The following is a 26767-nucleotide window of genomic DNA, read 5'->3' on the forward strand; positions in this document are numbered from 1 at the left end:
GTGAAACATAGGGTTATGAAATGTTAATCTAATAGAAGACCGGTATGTGAGGAATAACATTCTTAGGTGGGAATGATATGTGGACCAATAGAGCACTAGGCATGAGGGAAGGTATCTAAATCAGTTATTCCTGACATGTGCCAGTATTCATTGCCAATGGTTTGGTGAGAGAGTTGTGACTAAATCCCCAACCATGGTGTGATGTGATTGAACCCCTTTAGCATAGGATCCCAACAGAGGTAACCATTCTGTGAAGGATTAGAGTGACGAGACCTTCTGAAAGGAGGTTGGTATTACTACTTACTATGTGTCCACCATAGAGATTAGCACTTGTTAGAGTATAGGGGCATACTTGCATATATTTATTGCTTAAAATTACATTTATATTTCATATTTGATACATGTATTGGATGCATGATATGTGATTTTGTTGACCTCACTGGGTTCTATGGAACTCATTCCTCAAAGATAATTTAAATATTTTTTTTTTTTGATTCAGTCATAGGTTTGAGGACACCATTTTCTTGGAGAGTTTGCCGCCAGCAGAGTCCTACAAAGGGACCGGCGAGAGATGACGCTGAGGCACATAGAGAGTTATGCCCTGCCCAAACTGCTCCTATAGAGTCCAACTATTATGAGGCCCCAAAGAAATTGTTTGGGCACGAAATTCCTTTGATTGCAATCAGTTATATTCTTTATCTATTTGTTAGGCAAGGGTGCTACATACCCTTTTAAACATTTCATGATAATACTTTGAGACTTCTGCTGTGTTAACTATAACTTTGATTATAACTTTGAATTATTTGGGATAACTTGTAATAACTTATACTTTATTACCTTTATTATTCCTTTGCTCTTTTGATTATGTTATTGTGTATTTTGTGGTTATGGATTGGCCATAAACCTAGATCTTCGCAATGGATCACAAGCATTAGTATTCGGGTAAGTCTAATATAGGCTAGGTGGGGTGTGACATTAGCCAGGGAGTAAGGTATGTGCATAAATTAGTTTAGCAAGTTTAGAAGGTTTGAATTGCTATAAGTTCAATCTTACCTTATTTCTTACCTTCCATAAAAGATACCAAGTAATATTTATGCCAAAAGAAATCCATGAATTCTCTCACCTTCCAATTATAGTTGATGCAAAGTTGGACACATAAATTAATGGGGACCAAACTCTGCCATTATCTAAAACTAATGGACCTAAAAACCTCGGTTGTGACCCTGTGGCTTAAGTAGTTGTGCCTAACACTATTCAATATTTACCCTAAGTGGCCTTGATTGAGAAATTAAAGGTAAGTGATCTTTGAATCCATCTCTTTAATTGTTTAGTGTTCATAAATTAAAAATTGCTTTATAGAGTATCGAATACCATTGTCGAGATGATTAATCTTCTGAAACCCAGCCCTAACCTTGACCCGGAAACCCTGTTGTTTGTAGGTCCAGCAACCCGAATTAAGGCAAGATGTCAGCTTTGGGCCATTTCAGTAGAAGATTTGATGGCTGGATTGGAATCCATGAGTGTTGATGTCAGTGTTCCATTTATGGAAACTGCACCCTGATGAAGATCGGATTAGTTGATGGACTTGGAGTGCTCTCTGTATTGGTTCGAAGGCATTTCTACCTACTAGGTATGTCACTTTAGGTGTGTGCAAAACCCCTTGATGTTTGGACTTGATCTTAGCCTTCAATTCCCTGTTTTGAAGTTGCTGTCTTGATTGGTCGACTCATTGGTCGACTGGACCAGTCGACCAATCAATCGACCAATTGATTCTGTTTTTGAAAATTAGGTCGTGGCTACTCTATTTAAGTTTAGTCTCGGGAATACTCCGCCTCATCTACCTCCTAAGCCTCTGGAACGAGTTAGAACCCCTTTCTAATCAATTCCTTTGCATCTTTGGTTGATATCTTGCAAGAACTCAAGTGATTTTCATCCTCCTGCATCAAAGGTATGTTTATAATCTCTTTTCTTTTCTATCTCTGATTTTCTTTTCTTTAATCTGTTCTTGATTGAGATCAGGAAGATGATTATGCATTCTTGCAACCATCTATTCCATGACCTCATTCGATTCCTTGAGATCTATGATCATCGTCATGATCTCTACCTTAACCAGTTAGATTCTTGAAACCCTAGCCAATTATTTCTTGAAACCCTAACCCTTGTATGATTATTCTGGAAACCTTTTGGTAACCTCCCATGTGAGGGAAACCTCATGGGTAATATTTAGGTTGATCTAAATTTAATATTCTTTAGTTTTTCTTGTTATTATTAGCCAACAATTAATTCCCTCCCTCCTGTGATCTCAACCTTTTTCATGGGAGCCAAAAAGGGTGAAACCCTAGTTTCTTGGATAAAATCAAGAACCCCTATTTTGATCATGTTAGAAGCCAATCACTTTATTTTCCTTACAAGAATTGTATCCTATTATCCTCTAATTATTTACCCTTGATCACACTGTGTTTTCTTCATGATCCATGATTTAACCTAATTAGGTTAACCTTTTTGTTCCTAGGTTGTAACTTGGAAACTTGATTCGGTTGGTGGTTTGATGTCTTCTATATAGTAGGATACTACCATTATAGTTTCCCTCTTATTTTGTACCCTTTTGAACCACCAAATTCGGTTTCTTAATCTAAAAATTCTGATTCTTGAAGGCTCTCTCTGTCTCGTTGGTCGATCAGGGCGATAGACCAATCAGTCGACCAATGAGTACAGCAACCTCATTCTTGGTCTGTTTTGATTGATTTATGATCTTTCCTTCTATGTATCTTTCCTAACATATTGTATACACTTGTTTAGGACTTTCTTCTCAGGTTTAATCAAGGTCTTACTTGATTTCCCTAAGTTCCTTTATAAGTTAGAAGGTAAGGACTGTTATTCTGTAATTACTTGGATTGCATACTCTCTGGTTTCTATCTTTATGAAACTATGAGTTTAATTACTGTTTGTATACTTTTACTTCTGATTTACTACTGTGAGAACAGTAGCACTTGTGTAGGTAACCTTTTTCATTATTCATACTTATATGAATTGGTTATTATCATGTTGTTAATGATTAGATCATGATTGTATACTCTCGTTTATATAATGATGTGTTGACTGTGTATGTCATGACTGATCTGGGATTGTATCTGATTAGGTATGATTTGGGATTGTGAGGTGTCCTATTGACACTTCTGTCCTTGGACATTATCGGAAATAGTATGGGATGTTTCCGGGGTTGTCCATCGACGCTTTCTCGAATTATTGATTGTCATACCTAGGGCTGTCTAGCAGTGTTTGGCTAGGATGTCCCCATCATATCAGACCCAAATTGGAAGGGTATTGAGACCGAACGACCTGTGGCAGCAATGTGATTCACGTGCGCTCAAGACCGGTAACCAACCCGTGAGAGGACGGGAATCACATTGTGGGGGCCATGTATTGGAGGGTTGCATATGGTTAGACTTGGGCTCATGGGCGCTCGAGACCGGTGAGTTATATCCGTGAGAGGACATGAGAGCTTCCCGTTTACCATATGTGGATAACCAATAGGGTTGATGAGTCAATATTTGAGAGAGTCGAATACGCTGACTCTAGTGGAAATGATACCAGAAAGGATCCCGAGAGGGGAGGAATGGAAGTATCTGGACCTGAGTTGATGTAATTGAGTAGATGACTTGCATTGGGCTAGGCTTTTACCCTGACATGCGCCAGTACTTAGACCAAATGGTGATGTGAGAGAGAGATGACTTAACCCCCAGCCATGGAATGTCCGAGAGGGATGCCGGACCCACTACCAAACGGAGCCGTATGCGTGACCTACCCAAAGAAGTATGGTGCTATGACTTAAAGCATGTCTGCCAATAGAGACCAGCATACATAGAGTTTAGATGCATACATACATTATCTTTTTCATACTACATTGCATCTTGTTATGTTTTGCCACATGTTATTTATGTTGTTATGGATTAACTACTTTACTGAGTTTCTTCGAAACTCATTCCTTTTTGTACATTGTTTTGTTAGACTATTCTACAGGTATTGACTACTATGAAGAACCATACACTGAAGCGCAAGCCGATGAAGCGTACTACACGCAAGGTGTTGGCGACAATCAAGATTACTCTAATGATCCCTCAGTTGATCAAGTTGCGTACCACGATTAAAGGCAACGTGGAATTGGAACGTCTCAAATGGATTGATGAAGTCCACTATTTTGAAGATGTCATCTATAGAATAGAAAACTCTTATGTTTAGTTATCTTTCTTACTTCCTTTGATTTAGTTGTTATTTCTTTTAGACTTACATACTGCATTCCGTTGTATTTTGTGGAGTGAGTTTCTGCCTCTCTCTACTTCTTTTGATATCTTTGGATATCTGGTATCATTTTCCGCACTCTGATTATATTGTTTATTCACTTCTTGTTTTGAACCTTATTTATAATATTAAACCTTGATTATTTCCTGTTTACGATTATGTTATTGTATATGTGGGAGGATGATTTCCTCGATACTTGATCTTCGGGGCTGTGGATCACACTCTCGGGTATGCCAGTTAGGGTATTGGCTGGGAGGATGTGACAGTTCTAATCCGAAATGAAAGTTCTTTAACTTAAAGATACTTTATCATCATGAGATTTTTTTTCTCCTCCTCTTGCTAGTGCCTATCCTCTAGCTGAGTGTTCACCTGAGTAAACTCTCCATCTTGCTTTACTTGAGTAAACTTTCCGTCTTGCTTTACTTGTTTCAACCCAACTCCATTTCACTCCACATCTCCTGCAACCCTCAACGGCTTCTATGGCCTCATCTTCAAACCCACCTAACCCACCGGAGATTACACATAATCCCTACCCAGTTTGTAGTCCTGGATGATGATACTGATCAGTCATCCATGTTCACTCCACAGAATACTCTGATCGGTCGCATCTTAGAAGGAAAACGTTACAAAACCCAGGCGGTGACTGAAGGACTGATTAAAGGTTGGAATACCAAATGTCCTGTAGATGTTATTCCCCACCCTGAACACACATATTTGTTCCACTTCTCCCACGAAATGGACCTCAAGAATGTCCTTGAAGAGAGCCCTTGGACTGTTGCATGTAATCTAATCATCCTGGAACGGTGGAATGAGATGCAGAACTAAAGCTTCAACACTACCAGTATATGGGTTTAGATACATGGCGTCCCACCCGAACTCAGCAACTCGGCTTTTGGTTTGAAGCTCGGCAGTATGATAGGTTCTCCTCTAAAAGCGCTGATTATCAATGGAGTTCAGTTCGGCGAACAACTACGCTATATCCGGGTCAGGGTTGTAATATCCATTAATGAACAACTATCACCTCAGCTCCACATCCAACGGAAACAAGGGAATCCAATCACCGTCCAACTAAGGTATGAAAGATTACCCTTATACTGTACCTTTTGTGGTTATATTGGTCACAATGATTCTCTCTGTGATAAACTCTTTGAAGCATTACACACCCATCGGTCCTCATGTGGTTGCTCCCATGATGAACTTTGTGAAGATTCCACCTTAGTTTATTTTGGTGCTCATATTAGAGGAAACCCACCTCTAATTCGGCTCATGGAACAAGTTGTTCCTTCCATCGTGATCACCGACACTGGAGAAGGAGATAGAAACCGGCATGAGACACTTTCAAACCCTCCAATACGAGAGGACTCCCTGCCCCAAACCTTGCCCATGCAGAGTACGGCCACGTCTACCTCCTCTCCAGTACAACTACAAACAACACATAGCCTCACCTCTCTTGTATATAGACCAACACAACATTCATCCTATCTCCCTCACCCACCACGCGGCAATGACAGTTACAAATGGTCCTACCAACCCACTAGCAACCAATCATCTCAATTCCATTACCTCTGTTCCTTACCCTATCTGTTACTCTAATTTACCAATATGCCACCCTACATCTTACCCGAACCAACTCTCCCACTCACCGTACCAGCTTCCATTTAACGTCTCTGCAAATCCTGACAACATCTTCCCCCAACACTCAGCTTTTTCCAACATATCCTCCCAACATCCCACTTTTACGAACTCTCCATATTTTCAACAACACTTTTTTCCCACATCCCTTTCAAACTCTACTCTCATGTCTCTTCTCCCACAACTCTCAGGTGTCTCCCTTAACCAACACCACAACATGACCCCACCCACTTACACACCACCTCAACCAAACCCATCCCACGTTTTAGCAAACCTAGTATTTACGGCCACTTTACACAACTCAGAAGGCCCCAATCCCATTCCAAATCCCCATCAACCCCCTACCACCCTCCCACACTCCACCTCAGCCCCTGAGCCCACCACACCACAGAAACAAAAAAAGAAAAAAAGGCCTCACCCACTTAACATTGACCCCAACTCAACACACCCTGATTTGATCCTTGCACCATCATTTTCTAAAGACTCTAACTTATCACACCCTTCATCCCCAATGGACCATGACCAGTCTCAACATTTTTTAGCATTGGAGCCCGTGGAGAACCCGTGGAGAACCCTCAAACCCAACTCCACGGGCTGCTGCCAAATTTCTAAGCTGGAATCTACAAGGTCTGGGTAACCCAACCACCAAAGTTGACCTGAGAAAACTTAATAGAGTGGAGAAACCAAATCTTATCTTCTTGATGGAAACCAAGAATGGCCTACAAAAAGTTCAGCAAATGGAGAAGCTACTTAATATGGACAATTCTTATCATGTTTCCCCGATTGATAAAGCAGGTGGTCTTTCCTTATTCTGGAAGTCTCATTTAAAAATCAAAATTCTAAATGCTGATCTCAGGGTGATAGATACTGAAATTTCCATTCAAGATGATCAGCCTTTCTCTGCATCTTTTGTTTATGGGGATCCCATCAAATCAGATCGTCACTGGGTTTGGGAGCAAGCACAGGCAAAGTGGGTGGCTTTGTATAGGAGATTTCAATGCACACTTAAGCTGGAAAGAAAAAATTGGAGGCTCAATATCTGATTCACACGATTGTGCAAGGTTTAAAGAGATGATGAACACATGTGGCCTTCTGGATTTGGGTTTTAATGGCTCTCCTTATACTTGGTGCAATAAGAGAAAATGAAAGATACAATTAGAATCAGACTTGATCGAGCATTATGCAATCAACAGTGGAGACTGGACATCCCTGAGGCTAGTGTTTTTTTCAAATTGGCTGTTGGCTCCGACCATGCACCACTCATCCTGAATTTTGAGGGAGGTATTACCAAAGGACTTCGGCCTTTTCACTTTGAAGGCGCTTGGTTGAGACACCCTGATGCACAACCTCTTTCTAAAGCCATTTGGGGAAAGAACATGACAAGCTCAGCAGCAGATCAAATTCAAAAAAAGATGGGTGAAACTCAGTCCAAATTCAAAAAGTGGAACAAGGATGTTTTTGGGAAAGTCCAAGACAACATTAAGTCCCTTTCAGCCAAGTTAGAATTGCTGCAATGCCAACCTGGATATAAATATTCTCAATCTGAAGCAAATTTATTAGAGAATATGCTTGCTGAAGAGCTTACCAGGGAAGAGCTCATATGGTTACAGAAATCTAGAATTTCTTGGTTAACTGAAGGTGACAGTAATACTGCATTTTTCCATGCAACAACTCTGCAAAGGAGACAATCCAACAAAATTCTTAAGTTGAAAAATGCTCATGGGGTCTGGACAACAAATTCAAAAAAGATTATTGATATCCTGTCAGACCACTTTTCTCAAGTTTTCCAATCTGAACACATTGACCCTCAGGCACTTGATCATGTTCTAGAAGGAATACAACCACTTGTTACATCGGAGATGAACACTAAGCTATTGGCTTTGCCGACAGAGGAAGAGATAAAAAGCACCCTTTTCTCAATGGCCTCTCTTAAGGCTCTAGGGCCCGACGGTTTACCTCCTTTGTTTTTTCAATCACTATGTGAATGTACTCATTCTAGTCTCATTTCTTTTATACCGGAGTACTTTATTTTGGGATATCTGGATCCTGACCTTAATGTCTCTTATATTTGTCTTATCCCAAAGATCCCATCCCTAGACTCTGCAGATAAGTTTCGACCTATTAGTCTAGGTGGTGTTGCGGTCAAGGTGGTTTCAAAAATCATGGCACGAAGATTACAGGAGGAGCTCCCGCACTTGATAGATCCGGTCCAATCTGCTTTCATTTCCTCCAGGTTGATCTCCGATAACATATTTATGGCTCATGAACTTTTCCACTACATCAAGAAAAGGAAGAAAGGCAAAAAAGATTCCTTGGTCTCAAGCTCGACATGAAAAAAGCTTATGACAGGTTAGAATGGCACTATATCCAAGCTATCTTATTAAAATTTGGCTTTGATCCCCGGTGGGTTTCTATGATCATGAATAGCATTTCATCTATGTCTTATAAGCTACTTGTAAATGGTAACATTAGTAGCTCCATCTTTCCTACCAGGGGAATTCGACAAGGAGACCCTCTTTCCCCAGCCCTCTTCATTTTGTGTGCATAAGGTCTGAGTGCTCTTATCAATAGGGAAGCAGACTTGGGAGATATCAAAGGCATTCGGATAAAAAATAGAGCACCACCTATTTCACATCTTCTTTTTGCAGATGATACATTGCTATTCTCAGAGGTGAATTTAAGAGCTGTACATAACCTTAAGGATGCACTCACTCTTTACTGTCGGAGTAGCGGCCAAGATATAAATTTGGAGAAATCTAGTATTGTCTTCAGTCCCAATACTCAGGCCAAGTTCAAGAGGTGGTTCTCAAGAATCCTCAAGGTATCTTACAAGAAAGAACCCACTAAATACCTTGGCTTACCACCTGAAATTGGGGGCTTGAAGATTAAAACTTTTTCATACTTGAAAGAAAGAGTGCAATCCAAGATGGAAAGTTGGAAATTGAGACTACTCTCTCCAGCAGGGAAAGACATCATGCTCAAATCTGTGGCCTTTGCTTTACCACAATTTGTAGGCTCGCATTTCAAAATCCCTAAAAATGTTCATGATGATATAAGGAAGAATTCAGCAAGTTTCTTTTGGGAGGAAGAAGGTGGTAGATCAAAGATTCATTGGGTCTCATGGGACCGCTTATGTTTATCTAAAGAAGAAGGTGGTTTGGGCTTTCGAAATCCGTATAGGCAAAACTTGGGCCTTCTTACCAAAGTCGCCTACAGACTTTGGTCAAATCCAGATTCTCTCTAGGCACGACTCATGAAAGCCATTTACTTTCCACATGTGTCCTTTCTAGAAGCATCTTTGGGACAACAACCTTCTCGGGCATGGTGAAGTATAATGGAAGGTCAAAGAATTCTTGCAAATAACCTTATTTGGAGGGTTGAGAAGGGTAATAAGATTTGGATTTGGGAGGATGGATGGATACCCCACTTACCTCATGGCCGCATACAACACCAAAGACCAGCTCATTGTCATCTTACCTGGGTTGCGGATCGTATTGATCCAATAAGCCGAATATGGAAGGAAGATGTCCTCTCTACCATTTTTCATCCATCAGATATTGCAGCCATTCTGAAGATCAAGCTGAGCATATTTCCTAGAGAAGACAAGCAAACTTGGGAACCATAAAAAAATGGGGTGTTTTCAGTCAAATCCACATACCATACACTATCAAATGAGCACAGGAATAGACTTTGACATCAACACTCCACCAATCCCATACCAAGATGGCAGTCTATCCCAAAGTCTATTTGGAAAGGTATTTGGAATCTTCATACCCTTCCCAAAATCAAATATTTCTTATGGAAAGTTTGTGTAGATGGCCTCCCCACAGCAGTTGGACTTCACCGGAAAAAACTTCCAATTGATCCACTTTGTGATCGAGGATGTGATGATTGTGAAGATGCCACACATTGCCTTCTGGGTTGTGAATTCGCCAAGGCCACGTGGTTTGCTAGTGAGCTACACCATATTCCCCTTGATGATCCAAACCTGAGCTTTGTCAAGTGGTTTGAGGGTGTTAAGAAACTAGATTCAGGTGAGAAGAATGCAGACCAGAAACTTTACAGTTTATGTTCATTTATTTGCTGGTACCTGTGGTTAGCAAGAAATGATTTGGTCTTTAGAAGGAGGATATGGACCCCTGTCGAAGTGGGAAATAGAGCATATGAAGCCCATACCAAATTCTGGACAGCTAAGAAGCCCAAAGCCCATATGCACACCCAGGCCCAACAGGGTGATGCACAAACCTTTGTGTCACAAGCAACGGAGCCCATATGGTGTCCACCGAGTATAGGCTACTTTAAGATCAATTGTGATGCTTCCTTCGTTGCCAAAAAGCAGCTTTTGGGCTTGGGCCTAGTCATTCAAGATCACATGGGCACTGTCATTTTTGCTATCTCAGAACCCACAACGGGCGTTTCGGCTCTCCAGGGGGAGGCTCTTGCACTTAGATCTTCTCTCCTTTATGGGCTAAGTGAAGATATTCAAAATGTTATTGTGGAATCGGACTACAAAGAACTCATACACCTCCTTCATCAGCCAACAAGTCCAAGGCCCTCTTCGGTCAATTCCATAATTTATGATATTCTGCAGCTTAAAGAACTTTTTCTCTCATTGTACGTTTTCTCTTATTTCTAGGAAGATCAACTTAGTTGCGGACTTCCTAGACCGGAGGGCCCAATCACTTTCGGGGTGTGACTGTTTGGCCCATTTCCACTCCTTGGTTGAGAGCGCTTTGCTCTTCCTCCTTGGCTCTGCCTGTTTCTTAATAAGGAAGACTTTCTTACCAAAAAAAAAAGTCCATTGCATGAAAATCTTCAAGGTTTATGTTCCACTTCCTCATCCCTATGTGGCTCGCTGGGCTTGTCCAAGTAGTAGCACCCTAAGTCCTGTCCTAATCCCTCATCCAAAGACTATACAGCTCAATCCATCTCTCCTCCACAATGTACATGCATTACTTCAATACTTTCAACTTCAGCGACTTCTCCAGCCCCTCCCCCCAAAATAAAGGAAAGTAAACTCAACACCCCACTCTAGCTTGGTGATAAATATCCCCGAAACCACTTTTTCCTTGCCACCTCCTAAACCCAATTGTTGTGTTCCTAGATTCTAGCCATTCACTTCAAACAGAGGGCCCACTAATTTTTGTCTACTTTACCTTAACGCCCTCAAGTTCCATCTCATCTATCCCAAACACTTTTCTAAGGAACTATCCATTGGTTGACCTCTATCCCCCTAGTTATTCTATTCCATCTTGGATTCTTGGGGAGGGTGGGCCCTTGGAATTTATTTACCTCCCATTGCCCATGCCTTTTGATTGGCTTCTACCTTCCTCTGCTGACTTAATTATAATTTTGGAATTCATCCACTTCCTTTCACCCTCACCTGGCAGTCTTCCCCAATCAATATATGATCCACCCCTTTAACTTTATCCCCACTTTCCTCGAAGGGTAGATCCAAAACCGCAATAGCCATCCTATGCTAAACTGAAAAATAGAACCCACACCACTTACTTACTATTTCATTATTGCTATGAAGATCTCTATAAACAATTTGAGAAAGAGAGAAGAGATAAAGAGGAAGTGCTAGGGTCCTATGCCATTTTTTTTGGGTAAATTAATGGCAGGCATTAGTAGATCCATGAAAGGAGTGAAAAAGACCACCAAGAACAGCTTTCCTGATCGGCTTTTAGGATCTTGGTAGCTCCCAAAAGGAACTTTCAATCATTCCAAACTGGGCCAAAAGCAAACCAAGTTCGAGGAGTGATCAAATAAAGTGGGTTAATCAGTGTCAGCCTAGGACTAAATCAGTTCTTATCTGGGTCGGTTGAAACTTATGGAAGATGCGTAGTTATAGTAGTTACTTACATTTACTATTGGGAGATTATCTTGTTGCTGCGTAATCTTGCTCGTCCAACCAACCGGAAGTACCTGCAAGAATGTGCTCGACCAGGGTGGTCAAGTATCACCTCCGACGATCAAGTTAGACAAATTCCTTGAAAGAACTTCTTCAGGAAAGTAACAAACAATAAGAATGATTGTTCTATAAAAAACATACCTCCTCTCTTAGTTTGTTAGTCCTTTTATATATCTCTTTAGATCTCTAAGTCTTTATTTTATCTAGAACTCAAACCCTACTTAGATTCCCTCTTGGACTTTGCTAGTTGAGTTTATCTCGAACTACGGTAGATAACTCCTCCTTGATCGGGAATCTAACTTATTAGATAACTACAAATGTGTTATCTTGAATCTTTTTTGTGGGCCGACCAAAGTATGGTCGACAATGTGGTCCGACCATGATGGTTCGGTCCAACTTATAATTTCCTTATCATAAGCCGCCCAGTCTTTGAGTCCAAGCTTTGAGATGTTTAGCTTATAGACTTTGTATCCGATCATTCCGGGTTCTCTGGACCGAATAGTTGGACGTGTGAAGATATTTATGAATTCGGCTGATGTCACTTGGAAAGACATTGCGCAAAAAATGGGCTGAATGGCGTGCACGTTCTTCCAAATTTCTACTTTTTTGACACGTGGCTTTATTTTATGCCATGACATCACGTTTTTTTTCGAATTTCAAAGGTTTAGAATCTTAACCGTTTAATGGCTTTTCATATGATCCCTTAGATTTGAATCCTTTTTGAAGTTTAAGCATCAATCAATCAGGACCCTTAGCTGAGGAAGTCTTTTGAGGCGTTGGATCTTGTTGGAAAATGCCATGTCAACATTTGCCACATCAGCCTCCATTGGTTTTGATGATAACAAACTTGAATTCCTAATGGCAATATTGATTTGTGTTGTTTTAGTTCAAGATGAGAACAAGTGGACCAACTCAAATTCAATGCCATATGCTCAAGTCAAGCCCAAGCCAAGATCATGCCAAGATGGACATGAAGATGGACATGAAGTCTAAGTCAAGATGACCATGCCAAGATGGACATGAAGATAATCATGAAGAATGGAGTACAAGAAGACTCAAGAACTTTAATGATCAAGACTTAGTTGGAATTAGGACTTAGGACACTCTCACATACACGCATATGTAAATACATTGAAAATATATAATCCATGTCACTAGACTGACCTAGGACATAGTAGAAAGGTGTATGTGGCTTAGGTTTGACCAAAAAGTCCAAAAACCCAAGCCAAGTCCAAGTCCCAAACTAAGACAACAAAATTGTGCACCAGATAGATGACTGTTTTCCAGATAGTCGACTGTCTAGTTGCTGACTGCAACTTTTGGTCACAGTAGGCTAGACGGATTTTCCATTTGGCTTTCAGACGGACAATCGTCTGGACTGAAAATTGGACTAAAATTATGTCCTTTTTCTATTCGTTGGGGATTGGGCTAAGGCACTCAGAGGCCATCTATTTAAGCCAATTCACCCCTTTTGAGAGGGTGGAACCATATACTTGATCAACTACTCCCCAAGTGATCTTAAGCTCTCAAATCTCAAAAGCAAGCAATTGTGGTTTGCCTCTCACCCTCTCCCCAACCTTGAAGAAACATACCAAGGTGTTAAGCAAGCTTGAGGTGATTGAAGGCGTCGGTGGTGCATACATTTCCATTTGAGCATACAACTCACATTGCATCACACTCACACAAGAGGTAAAGTGTCACACCTCTTGTAAGGTAACATCCTTCCTTTGTAACTATTTCAATTCTAGTCTAGGTTGGTAGATTAGAATTGGTCATTGGGTGCTCTTGCCCGTGAACAAAGATTGCTTGGGTGCTCTTGCCCGTAAAAAAGATTGTAAAGGGCTGCTCTTGCCCTACTTGCTAAACAAATATTGTAAAGGGTTCTCTTGCCCCATAATAAAGATTATTGTAATGGTTTGATCTTTACCCATTGTATTGAAAGAGAATCATTAGTGGAACACTCTCTTGAGGCCAAGAGAGGAGTGGACGTAGACTTGTATAGTCGAACCACTATAAATCATGTGTTGTGGTTGCTTGTTGTTGTCTAATTCATTTGAATTTTCAATTTACATTGTATTTCCGCACAAACTGCAAAATTGGGACAATCCACTAGTTGCAACCGATTCACCCCCCTCTAGGTTGCACCAACAGATTTGAATCCCTCAAAAAAGGGTATAAAACCCCCAGCCCTTTCATTTCTTCCTTCCTCTACTTCCAGTTGCAGAAATAACCTTTCTTGCTCCCAACTCTTATGTTGCTTTCTCTAGTAGCCCTATTCACAAGTAAGTTTTCTTTTTTTCTTACAATATCTTTTTGTGGCTTCTATTTCTATATTTGCACTATATTTGGGAACCATTTTTCTTCTTTTTCCTTTTCTATTGTCGTTGTAGCTTGCTTTACATATTTCTTGGCCATGGGTGTTAAATCAATTGCTTCCAAACCTCCTAGGTCCTCCCTTAGTCGTCCCCCCTCTGATAGTGGTAGGACAAGCTCTAAGAGTAACGAAACCTCATCTTATGGTTATAGTGACTCTAAAATTGATACCTCTGTAGATCCTTAACTGATACCCAGACCCAGTCTTAACCTGCTTAGTGAAGAAAAATCAGGTCGTTGAGCATTCGTGCTTGATTTAGGGTAAATAGAAAAAGATGGGTGGATAGTCTTTCTCCCGCTGAACTTCGTAGGGAATAGTGTAGACCTTGTACTCCCGACCATATAGATTTTGATCCTAGCAGTTCAGATCCTAGGTTCTATCCTTCAAATTTGATTGAGGAAGATTTAGAGCTTATTCGTGCTCGGTATGCTCTTCCTGATGAGTTCAGGATGCGAGTTCCTATCAATCACGAATGGGCTCACTGATCTCCTCCAGGGGAATTTTTTGTGTATGAAGATGCCTTCATAAGTGGTTTTAGGCTTCCCGTTCACCTTGTCTTTGTAGACATTCTCAATCATTTTGGGATGTGTCCAGGAATGCTGGTGTCGAACATCTTGCTTAATATTGTCTATTTTTGGTTTTTTTGTAAACAAGAGGAGGTCGGTGTGACACCTACTATGAACTTGTTTTTGCATTTTTTTATGTCCAAGAAGCAAGAGCAGGAGCGTTGGTTTTATATTTCAAAGTGTACTACTTTCCAGTCTGGTTAGGAGGGAAATTTTATAGGAAATGGCACCCTTCCTTCTAATACAAAAGGCTGGCGTCCTAAGTACTTTTTCGTTCATCCTCCTTCTCCCCTTAATTTCCCACTTGCCTAGCCGAAAAATCCTCGAGAGGGTTCAAACAGCTTTCTCAACCTATCTTCGTCTGAACAGGAAGCAAGGGATCGAATTTTGAGGATCCCTACTGAAGATCGGAATTACCTCGCTGTGAATGGGTATTGCTCGGAATATCCGAGCATCCTTCATTATTGGGGATTTTTAACTAGTGAGCTTTTCTGATCCTACTTCTATTTGTCTTTTGGTATTTTTGTTTCATGTCTCCCTGTCCGAAAATGTATTGTTACTCGAAGAAGAAGATTTTGAGGCTGCCACCATTTCAAAAGATCTTAAAGAAGTGGAGGCGAAGCATCCGACCAAGCCGGAGAAACATTGGTTAGTTCATTCTTCATCTTCAAAGGGGAAGACTATTCCCAAGGTTAGGAAAGACAGGTCCTCCGACCTACCCCCTCGACTGGCCAAGAGAGTTTCTAGTCCGAGCAAAGCTTCTGAAGAAAGCTCAGCATCTGATTCTAATCCTTTCTTGGAGGAAAATTCTCCAGCTAGGGGAAATCCACCAAGTACAGCTACTACGGCTGAATTATCGACTGTTCTTTGACCAGACTGGTCGTTGAACAACAATTCTTCTATTTCATTGGCTCTTCTACTTCCAGTGTTGTTATTGATTGGTTGGCCGGTGTTCTACTTCCTGCTGATGTGGCTTATTTAAGAGAGTTTGGTCGTCTCCAAGCTCACAACATCACCGTTAGGTATGTGATCATCATTATTTGAGTGATCGGTGCTTATATTATTTTGATTGTGATCATTTATTTCCTTGATTTTATGATGGCTTGTGTGTCACATCCACCCAGCTAGACCCTATCTGGCATACCCGAGTGTGTGATCCATAGCCCCAAAGATCAGAATCGAGGAAATCAACCTCCCACATTTACAATAATACAATCAAGAACAAGACTAAAATCAATTTTTAACTATATTAACTGAAAGATCAAGATAAGATTCAAAGAGAAATTTCCTTATAATCAGAGTGCGGAAAAATGTTACCAATAGAATAAACCAAATTTCTTACAAAAAAAAAAATCAAATTTAGAGTGTAGCGGAAAATCACTCTACAGTAACAACGAAAATGTAGATCAAAACTAAAAATTAGATTACAACTGATTCCAAAAATGAATGTTTCTTCAAATAAGAAGAATACTTCTAAAAGTAAAGGTCTCTATATCAAAGTATCGTTGTACGAGCACATGAGTATGACTAATCCTGATATGCCTTTCCATCACCTTGGTAGTCTTCACAGTCATAGTCACAGTAGCCAGCACCTTGGGTGTAATATGAGTCATCCGGGCAATCTCATATGCTTGTCCGTCATAGTCATCAACACCTGTAGATAGATCTAATAAAGTTGTTGCAAAAAGGAGTGAGTTCAAAAGAACTAAGCAAGGCAGTTCATTCCACAATAACACAATATAGCATGATAGCAAAACATAAAGAATGCAACATGATATGAAACAGTCATTCATGTATGATTCTAACTCTAAGTATGTTGGTCTCTAGTGGCAGACATGCTTTAAGTCATAGCACCATACTCCTCTTGGTAGGTCTCAAATCACTTTCCCTCAACCATCTCGGTGTCTTGGGTTCTGCATCCCTCTTGAACATTCCATGGCTGGGATCTAGGTCATTGCTCTCTCACATCACCATTGGTTTGAGTATTGGCGCATGTCAAGGTTAAGCCAATCCAAATGCAAGTCTTCTACTTAGTTATATCAAGTCAGAGTTAGATACTTCTATTCCTTGCCTCTCATGATCCTTTCCGGTATCCTTCTCACTATAGTCAACGTATCCTATGGCTACAACCAACTCAAACTACAGACTCATCAACCTTATTGGTCATCCACAAATAGTAAACGGGAAGCTCGCATGTCCTCTCATTGGTTGGTTACCGGTCTTGAGCCCCCATGAGCCCAAGTCTACTACTGCAACCCTACAATGAATGGCCCCCACAATGTGATTCATGTCCTCTCACGGGTTGCTTATCGGTCTTGAGCACCTACGAATCCCCATTGCTACCATAGGTTACTCGGTCTCAATACCCTTCCGAAACGGTCTGATATAATGGGGTAATCCTAGCCAAAGACTACTAGACAAGCCCTAGGTATGTCAACCAAAAACCAAGGAAAGAGTCAAGGGGCACCATAGGAAATGTCCCATATCACTTCCACTAATGTCCAAAGATAGAAATGTCCAAAGGACATCCCTATTCCCCAATTACACTTAAGCAACCACATTCCAAATCAGTCATTCATAAGAACAACTGACGAATCAATACATAGAGAAATAACCATTCATACATGATCAAATAATAATTGAAATACATGAGCAAGTCCTATTGTAGTTATAGTACTTATAGCGACAATATAATTATAAGAAAATTATAAGAACAGTAGTATGATCATGCAATCTAATTCAAATATAAGTAACATGCAATTTAGCTTATTAGGGAACAACCATCCTTACCTTAATTAACTTCAAAGAATTTTGGAGAAAAGAATGAGGATAGGTCCAAAGGTAGCAAAGAAACCCTAAACAACTATAGTTCAAGCATTAGGAACAAACCCTTGAAGATCGAAAGTGAAACGGATCAAAATAGACCAAACTTGAAGCTACTGACACTGTTGGCAGCTCAGCTGGGTTGCTCAGGCTGAATGACCCAAGTGATCAACCCCAGTGTACTGTACGGACAAAGACTCCAAATTTGGATTCGAAACTCAACTTTCGGGATTCGAAACACTTCGAAATTTGAAGGGAAACTCTAGAATAGTAATCTAAGACTATCTAGCATAGATTAGACATCAACAATGGTCAAAAGAAAATAATTCTAAATTAATCAAAAACTAGGTTTTACCGAAATCAATCCATGAATTCTACAGAGAGGCTAAAGAGAATGAGAATTCACTCTAGGAGAATAAGAACAGTAGATCATAGTTAGAAACTACCATAGGAATGAATCTAGCATGCTTTAGAAATAAAAAAACATAGAATGATCACACATTCATGAAGATCTCACACGATCTCATTCTAAAATCAAGTTGTGTAGATCACAGAAGCATTGGAGTGAATGGAGATTCACTCACAACTACAAAGATTGAGAAAGAGGTATTTGCAATGATACAAAACCTTCTTCATAATCACAAAGATAAGAAGAATCAATAAGAGGATAGATCTACGAAATAGTATGAGTGATCACCAACCTTAAAGAAGAAGATTCGCCGAAAAGCTTGAGGATTCGAAGATGGTCTTCCACAACTCCAATGAGAAGGCTTGAGAGAGGCTTCCCACGTTCTCCAGAGGCTTTAGAACAAAGTGGGGCTGATTACCACAAATTTCTATTAAATAGAGCATTAAAAACCTAAAAATCAGAGATTTTACACTTAAGCCCCTGTCACTGTGGGTCGCTCAGCCTGATTGACCTAGGCTGACAGCAAGTCCGGATACAAGGAATTAAAGCTCCAAACCTCAAAATTTTCAATGGGGCTTCTCCCAACTCAACAAGTGACTTACCTAGCATTGAGGGACCTTCCAAAACATGTCCAACTAGGCCTCAAGTCCATCAACTAAGCTCTTCAACACCAAGGTGCAATTTCTTCTCCAAATCAGACAAGGTTTCCAAATAGGGAACTCCATCATCAATCTCCATGGGTTCTAGGTCAAACACCATGTCTTCCATTGAGATGGCCCACAATTGCCTTCTACTTCACTTCGGGTCTTCGGACCTACAAACAAATGGGTTTCCGGGTTAGGGTTTGGGCTGGATTTCACATTGCGCCTTAGTTCAAGCTCTTGGCAAAGCATTGACTCTGCTCGGGAAAATCATTTTTCTTTGCGCAAATCCGAGAAATGTGTTAAGCAGCTGGAGGATGAGCTGTCTTCCTTGAGAGCAAGTAAGGATTCTTGGATAGCTAAGGAGGCCGAGCTTGTGAGTGAGATGGCCGCCCTGAAAGGAAATAACGAGGCATTGGTCCTCGAGCGATCTTCCCTTCAGACTAGTTTGGAAGAAGCTGAAGGCTCCTTGGTTGGTAAGGAGAAAATTATTGCCGACAAGGATTCTGAGATTGCAAGTCTTCAATCTAAACTCGTTAGTTCCAATCATGAAGTTGCTCGGCTTACAAGGCTGTTGGAGAAAAAATATCTAAGTACTTTTGAGGATATCCCCAACGAGCTTCTTCATGAAGTTGTCAAGAGGTGGATCAAGACAGCTAAATGTGGGGAATTTATGGCCGAGGTTGCTGCTCCCGGGTATCTATATGCTCGGCGTCAAACCTTCCAAAGTATTATAGGAGCCTTCAAGGACTTGAATTTGGAGGGTTTCAAGAGCTTAATCGATTCGAGGATTTATGATGACCTGAAGATTCCTCGTCCTCAATGGTCCCGGCCCCGGGGGGGCCGGTTAATCCCTGGCCCCTCCCGGGCGCTCGGCTCCACCTGGTTCTTCGGGCCTGCCGCTGGCTGGGTGTCCCGTGCGTTTTGTCGTATTTCTTTGCTCCCTCTTTGTCTTTTTGTTTTGCTCGCCCTTGTGGTCTCTTTGTTTGTTCGCCCTTTTGGTCTCTTTGTTTCTTTGTTTTCGTTTTCTTTGTTTCCGTGACCCTGTTCGGTTTCTTGGCCTGTTTTCTGGTCTTTTCGTCTTTTTCTTTGGGGCCTGTTCTTGGTCTTCTCCTTTGGCCTCTTCTTCTTTTGGGCCTGTTCTTGGTCTTTTCTTTTTTCTTTCTTTCTTTTGGGCCTATTTCTTGGTCTTACTCCTTTGGGTTGTTGTCTTTCCCTTCTCCCTCGGCTCTGGTCTTTCTTTGGTCGGTGGTTCTGGCTTCGTTGTTTTATTCGACTTCTAACTGTTTGTTTGCTCAACTTCTTCTTTTCTAACTGTGTGTATTCTTGCACTATTCTTTGTGTGTTTCGTTTGTTTTTGTTCCCGTTCGGGGACTGTTGTTTGGTTTCGGGGTCTTGTGTTTGTTGCTCCGGTGCACCTTGCTGGTTGGAGCTACTTTCCTTGGTTGGTCGGTCGGCTGCTTTCGCCTCTCCGGGGTCGCCTTTTTGTCTGCTTGTCGTTGTTGCGTTTGTTTCTTCTAATTGGTACTATGCTTTATCTATGAATTCATCTAGGAAATCCATGGTCGCTTTCATTCCTTCCAGCTTCCTCATCAAATTCCTCTTCTCTGATTGATCTGACCTTGACTTCTACAGGAATTTGAGCCTCTACCCATATGCTAGTCGGAATGGTGTCTCTTCAGTGGTCGTTCTAGATGTTGTTCGGTAAGACCAAAGGCCATTAGGTAATTCATCTACCCATTTGCCTTTAGATTGGTCTAGCCTTTTCTTCAATCCTTCAAGCATGGATCTGTTGGTGACTTCTACTTGACCATTACTTTGGGGTATGCTAGTGATGATAAATGATGTTCTATCCCTTGCTCTTTATAGAATTTTTCAAACTCAAAATTTTCAAACGGTTTTCCATGGTCAGTAACAATAATTCTTGGGATTCTGTACCAGTATATAATATTATGTGTGATGAATTTCTTCATCTGAATGGTATTTATTGATGCTAGTGCTTCAGCTTCTACCCACTTTGTAAAGTAGTCTACAGCAACTACTAAATACATTTTGCTTCCCAAAGCTTTTGGCAGCTTTCCTACCAAATCAATTCCCCATCTAGCAAAGGGGATGGGAGAAAGACTTGATGTTAGGGGCATTGCTGGAGAATGAGGTATGTTGGCATGTGCTTGACACTTATCACATTTTCGAACATAGTTTTTTGCATCCTCTTGTATTGTAGGCCAGTAGTATCCTTGCTTTATCACTTTATCTGCCAATGCTCGGGCTCCTATGTGAGCCCCACAAGTTCCTTCATGAATTTCCCTTAAGATTTTGATAGCCTCTAGAGTTTCCACACATCGTAGTGGGGGTCGTGTTAGGGGCTTCTTGTAGAGTTTACCATCTCTGATTGTAAACCATGCAGCCCTCTGCTTGACAGTTCAGGCTTCCTTTGGATCCTCTGGGAGGATCGTTCTCCAAGTAGCAAAAGATAAGGGCCATCCACCCTTGCTCAGTCTTTATATGCATATGATCGACCACATATATGCTCGATAATTGAAGCTCCTCCATATATATAATTGGCTTGGTGACATCCACATTCTCTATAGCTAATATTGAGAGTGCATCTGCTTGATCATTCTTTGCTCTAGGGACTTGCCTGACCAGTAAGTCTTCAAGGTGTTGTCTATACTGGTCGACTATACTAAGGCATTTACTCATTCTCTTTTCTTTGGCTTCATATATCCCATTTACTTGATTCACAACTAATTGGGAGTCACTCTTGACTTCTAAGTTCTGGATACCTAGAGCTTTTGCTATGCAGAGACCAGCTAGTAGTGCTTCATACGTTGCTTCATTATTGGAAGCTTTGAATTTGAAGCGAAGTGCATATCATATTTAGAAACCACCTGGGCTTAATAATAGAAGACATGCTCCACTTCCTTGTGCATTACTGGATCCGTCTACCGAAACAATCCATCTTTTAATAGTCTCTAGGGAGTCCTTTTCTTCTTGCTCTAGATCTGGAGTTTCAAGGATAAATTTTGCTAGGATTTGTGCCTTGATTGTTGGACGTGGTCAGAACTCAATTTGGTGTTCACTCAACTCTTTTGCCCAAGTAACAAGTCTCCCGGCCAAGTCTGGTCGGTGCAATATTTTCTTCAAAAGAAAATTTGTTAGTACTGCTACAGGATGTGACTGGAAGTATGGTCTGAGTTTTTGTACTGCTACAACCAGAGTTAAAGCTTGTTTGTCCACCTTTGGACATCTCATTTCTACATCGATTATCACATGGGTTATATAATAGATAGGATTTTGTTGTTTACCTTCTTCTTGTACGAGCACCGAACTGACCGCAACTGGTGATGTTGCCAAATATAGGAGTAGTTCTTTCCCTATGGTCAACCGGACGAGCAGAGGTGGGCTGGACAGTTTCTCTTTTAGTTGATCGAACGATTGCTGGCATTCTTCATTCCATATCTGAGCCTTCTGGTTTGATATTCTTCAAAGCTTTGAAGAAGGGCATGCATCTTTCACCTAATTGTGCTATAAACCTATTTAACGTTGCTATCCGACCAGTAAGGCTTTGTACCTCCTTGATGCTTTTTGGTGGCCTCATCTGCTGAATTGCTTTTATTTTTTTTAGGATTTGCTTCAATTCCTCTTTGGGACACCATGAAACCTAGGAGTTTTCGCCCCCCCCCCCCCCCCGCCCCCCCCCCCCCCCCCCCCCACCCGCGCCCCCCCCCCCCCCCCCCCCCCACCCCCCGGGCCCCCCCCACCCCACCCAACCCAAAAAAAACAAAAAAAAGCAAGAAAAAAAAAAAAAAAAAAAAAAAAGAAGAATGCCCCAAAAAAAAAGGAGGGGGCACACACGCGGCGGGGGGAAAAAAATAAAAACGCATAAATTTAAAAAGCAAGGAATGAATCCACTCCTTCACCAAACGGAAGTGAGGTCAAAATTTAGTTAAGTACAAGTCTCAAGTTATGAAGGTAAGTTAAAGTTATTACAATTCTTCTAAGTTTAATCACAAAAAAGAAGTAGTAACTACTCATAAGTCTCCTCCACAATGGATATGTCCTCCTCAAAGGTGAGGACCATGGAGATCCAACATGACTGCTCCCATACAACTCCGGGGCTAACCCCCGTACGCCGGTGATCTTCTTCGGTATGGTCACCGAAGTCTTCGTGTAGCTAGCCTCCGGATAGTAGTATGAGGTATCCGGGTCCGCCTCGGGAGGGTACTATCGAGTAATCACCTGTAGAATAGCCTAACAAAATATTGCAACAGAAAAGGAATGAGTTCAAAAGAACTCAGCAAGGAAGTTATCCCACCACACATAAACCACAAGATAATCATAAAATGATGCGAGATGATATGAGGCATGTAATGCAATATGACTTTATTCTAAGTATGCTGGTCATCTATGGTAGACATGCTTTAAGTCATAGCACCATACTTCTTTAGGTAGTCTCGGTCACTCATCACCGGGGGAATTGGGTCCCGCGGATCCCTCTCGGACAAATCCATGGTTGGGGGTTTCGGTCACCGCTCTCTCACATCACCGTTTGGTCTAAGTATTGGCGCATGTCGGGGTATAGCCTAGCCCAATGCAAGTCATCTACTTAATCATATCATGCCGTTCCGGATACTTCCATTCCTCCCCTCTCGGGATCCTTTCCGGTATCCTTCACACTAGAGTCACGGATATTACTCACCGGACTCATCAACCCTATTGGTCATCCACAAATGGTAAACGGGAAGCTCTCACGTCCCTCTCACGGATCATTTCACCGGTCTTGAGTGCCCGTGAGCCCAAGTCTAGCCATTTGTAACCCTACCAATAAATGGCCCCTTTCGGGTAACCGTAATGCAATTTATGTCCTCTCACGGAGTGGATACCGGTCTTGAGCGCCCACAAATCCACACTACTACCACGGGTTGTTCGATCTCAATGCCCTTCCGAAATGTCATGAATCGAATGTTAAGGATATGATAACTACTGTTAAAAGACATATGTAGCAAGTCTAACATGATAAGGATATGAAATAGAAACTATATTTACTAGGATAGGAATACCAAGTCAAGATTTCCATATCCTAGGTAATTACATTGATAACTATCCTTACCTTGAATCGGAGAAGAGAATGGTCCAAGATCACAAGCAAGGGCCCAAATAGTCTTAAAGTCCTAAACAAGCATATATGAAAGGTTAGAGAAGAAATCAGAACAATCGGAGATCAAACGAATCGAATCGGGCAAAAGTTGCTGACAAGAACTCTATTGGTCGATACATTTGGTCGATAGTATCGACCAATAGTATCGACCAAATCAATTCCAGGACAAAGCAAGTCGGCTTTTCGGATTCTTGCCCGATTTGGTCTTCCTGGTCTCGGATTGACATGAAACTTGGAGGATAGTCTAAGCACAACATGGGGACACTAATTATCAAGAAACTTTCATAATCCAATGGTCCATTTGGAAATCCCCAAATTGACATATTAAGGTTAAGAGTTGTAGATCATAGCATTGGCTATAACTCAATGCAAATTAGGGGAAAACATGGGGGATTAGGTAGGGAATCGTTTAGAAGTAACATGGAGCACATATGCAAGGTATAGATTAAGTAAATCACGAGCTTCATCTCAGTTTTGGTAAATAAAGCAAGTTGGTAAGCAATAAATCATGGAAATGTGTAGTCAATGATCATGAGGTGAATCAATCATAGTCATATCGGTGAAAACATCATTGTATGGGGTTTAGAAGGTTCATGGCAAGGTGTATGCAAGGTTGCAGCACCTTGACCATGGTCCCAACAGTAAAATAGAGAAAAGATGAGTGAGAAAGTGATTAGGAGAGAGAGTCATACCTTTAAAGTGGAACAAGAAGGTAGGAATAAGTGGTTGGCAATGATTGATGAAGAAGATGCTTCACCACTACCAAGGAGGAGTTCTTGGGAGGCTCTCTCACGTTCCCCGGATGTTAAAGACGCGAGGATAGGGCTCCAGTCTCGAGGAATAAATAAATAGAAAAGAATATTCTAAGAATCTTTAAATCTGGGCTCAAGTAGACTTGTTGGTCGATACCTTTGGTCGATGGTATCGACCAATAGTATCGACCAAAACAAACTCTGCAGAATTTTACAGAATAGTACAGCAACTTTAGGTGCGGACTTGGAGGGCTATACAAGGTCAAATTGCATGGGGTTTTCTCCTACAGTTCACTCAAGAGGTCTAGTTTCGGGGAGTACCTTCGGATTATGCACAGGAGTCCGTTTGCTATTTCAACTGTCTCGCTCTTCATCAGTGCGCAGATTCTAACTTAACACTGGTAATGTGCTCAAGGAAGGAGTAGCATCATCAATGTCCATAAACTGGAATCCCGACATTACGTCATCAACCAGTAGGGCCCATAAGTCCCTCCTACCACCACTTCGGGTCTTTGGACCTACAAACATAACAATGACCGGGTCGGGTCAAGGTTAGGTAAAAGCTGGATTTTACAGTTTTCCTGACGATACCGAAAGCACACTTTTCAGGATTGAGCTTCATTTTATATGTTCCAGTACTTCGAATATTTCTGCAAGGTCCTGAAGATGATTGGCTTTGATTGTGCTTTTAATTAGCATGTCATCCATATAAACTTCCATGTTTCTGCCAATCTGTTGTTCAAATATTTTGGTGACAGCTCTTTGGTAAGTTGCTCTTGTGTTCTTTAGTCCAAAAGGCGTAGTAGTATCTATCCTTGTCGATCATAAGTGCAGTATGTTTTTCGTTGTCTAGATGCATTAGAATTTGATTATACCCTAAGTAGGCATCCATGAAACTTAACATCTCATGTCATGCGGTTGAATCAATGAGGATATCTATTCTTGGCAGCGGATAGCAATATTTTGGGCATGCTTTATTGAGGTCGGTATAGTCCGTACACATTCTCCATTTTCAATTTGCCTTTTTTACCATTACCACATTAGCTAGCCAAGTCAGATGGTCAATGGGTTTAATAAATTATGATTGCTTTAGCTTCTGCACCTCTATTCAGATTGCCTTATGTTTTTCCAGGGAAAATTCCTTCTTTTTTGGACAACCGGAATAGCTTGGGGATCAATATTCAGTCTGTGCTCAGCTATTCTTTTGTCGATATTAGGCATATCTTCTGCCGACCAATCAAAGACGTATGAATTTTTTTGCAAAAATTGGGTTGGTTTGGCTTTGAATTCTTCATGTTGTTCTGCTCCGATCATGGTTCCTCAATTTGGTTGCTCGGGATTTAGGCAAATTCTTTCAAATTTCTCCATTGGCTCTACTCTTTGCATAGCCTCTTCATCCCAATCATCCTTTAATTTCAACTGACATGGTCGAATTAATTTTTGTTCTCTTCCTCATGTAGTTGACATAACTCTGTCGGCTTCCTTTCTGGTCAGCACCACATTCCCCTATCCCGTTCTTGGTTGGGAATTTCATCTTCATATGTAGGGATGATACCACTGCTTCCAAAGCACAAAGGGTAAGTCGTCCTAAGATTACATTATAAGTTGATAAATCTCGAACGACCATGAAACTTGACTGGACAATTTTATCTCTAGGATATTTGCCAATGTGAAGATCTAGTCTGATAGTTCCTTCTGCTTGGGTTGAAGACCCAGTGAATCCATAAAAGTGCGCTCCACATGGAATGAGCATGCTTTCATCTAATTTCATCTTTTTAAAAGCTTCTAATTATAGAATATCTACTGAGGAACCAATATCTATTAGAACTCTATGGACCTCTATTCCAGCTAGGATGACTTTGATCACTAGAGCATCATCATGGGGGGTCTTCACTCCTTGCATATCTTTGGCCAAAAATATGATTGGCTCTGATGTAATTCCGTCAGCAGGCTTTTCAAGTTTGGCATTCCTTTTGTACGAAGCCTTTCTCTTGGCTTGTCTAACTGATTCTTTTGTTGGGAAACCGAACACAGTGTATATTGGTGAACGCTTACGGTTGCCCTCTCCCTCCTTTGGTCGGTTCTTGTTATGATTTTGGTACCTTTCCTTGCTCGGAGACCTCAATCTCATTTTATTTCCTCCTAGTTGCTATTGATTTCTTTGGTTTGTCCAAACATATTTCTTTAATTGTCCCT

The 26767-nt window shown here is 41.1% G+C and overlaps 1 protein-coding gene across 1 annotated transcript; it reads left to right on the forward strand.

The window, feature by feature from the left end:
* Window positions 1-7073: 7073 nt before the first annotated feature.
* LOC149018724 (uncharacterized) lies at window positions 7074-20366 on the forward strand. Its single transcript, XM_089153954.1, has 6 exons — window positions 7074-8164; window positions 8503-9083; window positions 9747-10545; window positions 15712-15807; window positions 18908-19483; window positions 20294-20366. Exons 1-6 carry the CDS (start codon window positions 7074-7076, stop codon window positions 20364-20366), a joined length of 3216 nt encoding a protein of 1071 aa, XP_089010080.1.
* The last annotated feature ends 6401 nt before the right edge of the window (window positions 20367-26767 follow it).

The sequence above is a fragment of the Hakea prostrata genome, chromosome 4 (genome assembly GCF_041222555.1).
Source record: "Hakea prostrata isolate BN-2017 chromosome 4, UWA_Hpros_2, whole genome shotgun sequence".
NCBI classification, from domain to species: domain Eukaryota; kingdom Viridiplantae; phylum Streptophyta; class Magnoliopsida; order Proteales; family Proteaceae; genus Hakea; species Hakea prostrata.

Bases quoted from the DNA above. Each gene is read 5' to 3' on its own strand.
- LOC149018724 (XM_089153954.1), top strand. From the start codon at position 7,074: ATGAAAGATACAATTAGAATCAGACTTGATCGAGCATTATGCAATCAA. The intron at 10,546-15,711 runs GTACGTTTTCTC...TTCTACTTCCAG, and splicing joins AAAGAACTTTTTCTCTCATT to TGTTGTTATTGATTGGTTGG. The intron at 15,808-18,907 runs GTATGTGATCAT...CTCTTGGCAAAG, and splicing joins GCTCACAACATCACCGTTAG to CATTGACTCTGCTCGGGAAA.